Source organism: Myotis brandtii, unplaced genomic scaffold (assembly GCF_000412655.1).
Source record: "Myotis brandtii unplaced genomic scaffold, ASM41265v1 scaffold618, whole genome shotgun sequence".
Taxonomy (NCBI): domain Eukaryota; kingdom Metazoa; phylum Chordata; class Mammalia; order Chiroptera; family Vespertilionidae; genus Myotis; species Myotis brandtii.
In genome coordinates, this window is record NW_005370354.1 from 21,446 (window position 1) to 24,216 (window position 2,771).

The 2,771-nt window shown below is 42.9% G+C and overlaps 1 protein-coding gene across 1 annotated transcript; it reads left to right on the forward strand.

Moving 5' to 3' along the window:
* The first annotated feature begins 6 nt into the window (after positions 1 to 6).
* On the forward strand, positions 7 to 2,279 carry KLHL9 (kelch-like family member 9). The gene has a single exon (XM_005879936.2). It carries the CDS (start codon positions 170 to 172, stop codon positions 2,021 to 2,023), a length of 1,854 nt encoding a protein of 617 aa, XP_005879998.1. The 5' UTR covers positions 7 to 169; the 3' UTR covers positions 2,024 to 2,279.
* Positions 2,280 to 2,771: the final 492 nt, after the last annotated feature.

The window sequence follows — 2,771 nt, forward strand, 5'->3', positions numbered from 1 at the left end:
CGCAGCTTTACGGGGGTGACCGGCTGGCCTGCCTGCGGGGCGCCCCGGTGACCGCTTGCCCTTGACCAGGAAAGCGAGCCGCCCTGCTCCGGGGACATCTTTGTTTCCTTGAAAGCGCCCCGGTGTCCCCCCCTTTCTCGGCGCGCGTTTTGGTGCCAGAGGCTTTTCCATGAAAGTGTCTCTGGGTAACGGAGACATGGGCGTCTCCGCCCATTTACAGCCTTGCAAGGCCGGAACCACACGCATTTTTACCAGCAACACGCACAGTGCGGTGGTCCTGCAAGGCTTTGATCAGCTTCGGATCGAAGGGCTGCTCTGTGATGTGACTCTGGTGCCCGGGGATGGGGAGGAGGTCTTTCGCGTGCACCGAGCGATGATGGCGTCGGCCAGCGATTATTTCAAGGCCATGTTCACCGGCGGGATGAAAGAACAAGACTTAATGTGCATTAAGCTTCATGGCGTGAACAAGGTTGGTCTGAAGAAGATCATTGACTTTATTTACACTGCAAAACTTTCTCTTAATATGGACAGCCTTCAGGACACCCTCGAAGCTGCCAGCTTTTTACAGATTTTACCTGTTTTGGACTTCTGCAAAGTGTTTCTTATTTCAGGAGTCTCTTTGGATAACTGTGTTGAAGTGGGGAGAATAGCTAACACCTATAATCTCATCGAGGTGGACAAATACGTCAATAATTTCATCCTGAAGAATTTCACTGCGTTGTTGAGTACTGGGGAGTTCCTAAAACTCCCCTTCGAACGCCTGGCCTTTGTGCTTTCCAGTAATAGTCTGAAGCACTGTACTGAACTTGAGCTGTTCAAGGCTGCCTGTCGCTGGCTAAGATTGGAAGATCCTCGGATGGACTATGCTGCAAAATTAATGAAGAATATTCGATTTCCACTCATGACACCACAAGACCTCATCAATTACGTGCAGACAGTCGATTTCATGAGAACAGACAACACCTGTGTGAATTTGCTTTTGGAAGCTAGCAATTACCAAATGATGCCGTACATGCAGCCGGTGATGCAGTCAGATAGAACGGCCATCCGATCCGACTCGACACACTTGGTAACTTTAGGAGGAGTTTTGAGGCAGCAGCTGGTTGTCAGTAAAGAATTGCGGATGTATGACGAAAGGTCACAGGAGTGGAGGTCTTTAGCCCCCATGGATGCTCCTCGTTACCAGCATGGCATTGCTGTCATTGGAAACTTTCTCTATGTAGTTGGTGGTCAAAGTAATTACGATACAAAAGGAAAAACTGCTGTTGATACAGTTTTCAGATTTGATCCTCGGTATAATAAATGGATGCAGGTTGCATCACTAAATGAAAAGCGCACGTTCTTCCACTTGAGTGCCCTCAAAGGACATTTGTATGCTGTTGGTGGGCGAAGTGCAGCTGGTGAACTGGCCACAGTAGAATGTTACAATCCAAGAATGAATGAGTGGAGCTATGTTGCAAAAATGAGTGAACCCCACTATGGCCATGCAGGAACAGTATATGGAGGCTTGATGTATATTTCAGGAGGAATTACTCATGACACTTTCCAAAATGAGCTCATGTGTTTTGACCCAGATACAGACAAATGGACGCAGAAAGCTCCAATGACTACAGTCAGGGGTCTGCATTGCATGTGTACAGTTGGAGACAAGCTCTATGTCATTGGTGGCAATCACTTCAGAGGAACAAGTGATTATGATGATGTCCTGAGCTGTGAATACTATTCACCAACCCTTGACCAGTGGACACCGATTGCTGCTATGTTAAGAGGTCAAAGTGATGTTGGAGTTGCTGTCTTTGAAAATAAAATCTATGTTGTAGGTGGATATTCTTGGAATAATCGTTGTATGGTAGAAATTGTCCAGAAATATGATCCAGAAAAGGATGAGTGGCATAAAGTTTTTGATCTTCCAGAGTCACTTGGTGGCATTCGAGCTTGTACTCTCACAGTTTTTCCACCTGAAGAAAACCCTGGGTCACCTTCTAGAGAATCACCTCTTTCAGCACCTTCAGATCATTCCTAGGACAAAGGTGTTATATCTTTGTGGTGCATAATGGATGATCTCATCCTTCCCCTTCAGTTATAACTTCCAGTGATTGGTCGAGTTATTAGAGAGAAAGGTAACTGATGTTGTTTGTATTGTTTGGCTTAATATGTTTATCAAATGTTTAAATGCATTCTGAAAATATTCAACATAGCTGTTTTAACACACAAAAAGATAATGTAAAAAATGTTAGATGCCTTTTGTGGTGTTATGTCAGTCAGATTGTAGGGTGATTGTAGTAAATGTATAGTAATGTTCATCATGCTTCAAAATTGAAAGTTTTCATCTTTTATTACAAAACATCAAAGGGTGGCTGCCAGCTCTAACCTAAAATAATAAGGAAAAGGTCACCAAGTATTATTAGCTACTTCCCTGTTTTTCAGAGAATTTTTGACATAGCTGCCAACTCACTAGATTGTGTGGGTGTATTCAGAATATGTGAAGTTTCTTAGGCAGACAGGAGAAATAATAAACTCAGAAATATTAACTTGAAAAAAAAATCAGTATAGCCCTAAGTCAGAGTTTGTATTTCTGGAGACAGTGAGAAAAAGAGAAAATGCACACAAATACATATGTGCATACATACATACATATGTATATAAATATACATGCACATATCTCATTTTAAAATTGATTGGCACTTCAAGTAGAGAGTAATTGCTTTTAAATTTAAATTCTACCCAGTAGCTATTCCTATTCAAATGGGAATTCAGTACCAGAGTATAAA

Excerpts from the sequence above, each read along its gene's own strand:
- KLHL9 (XM_005879936.2), top strand. The coding sequence starts at position 170 with ATGAAAGTGTCTCTGGGTAACGGAGACATGGGCGTCTCCGCCCATTTA.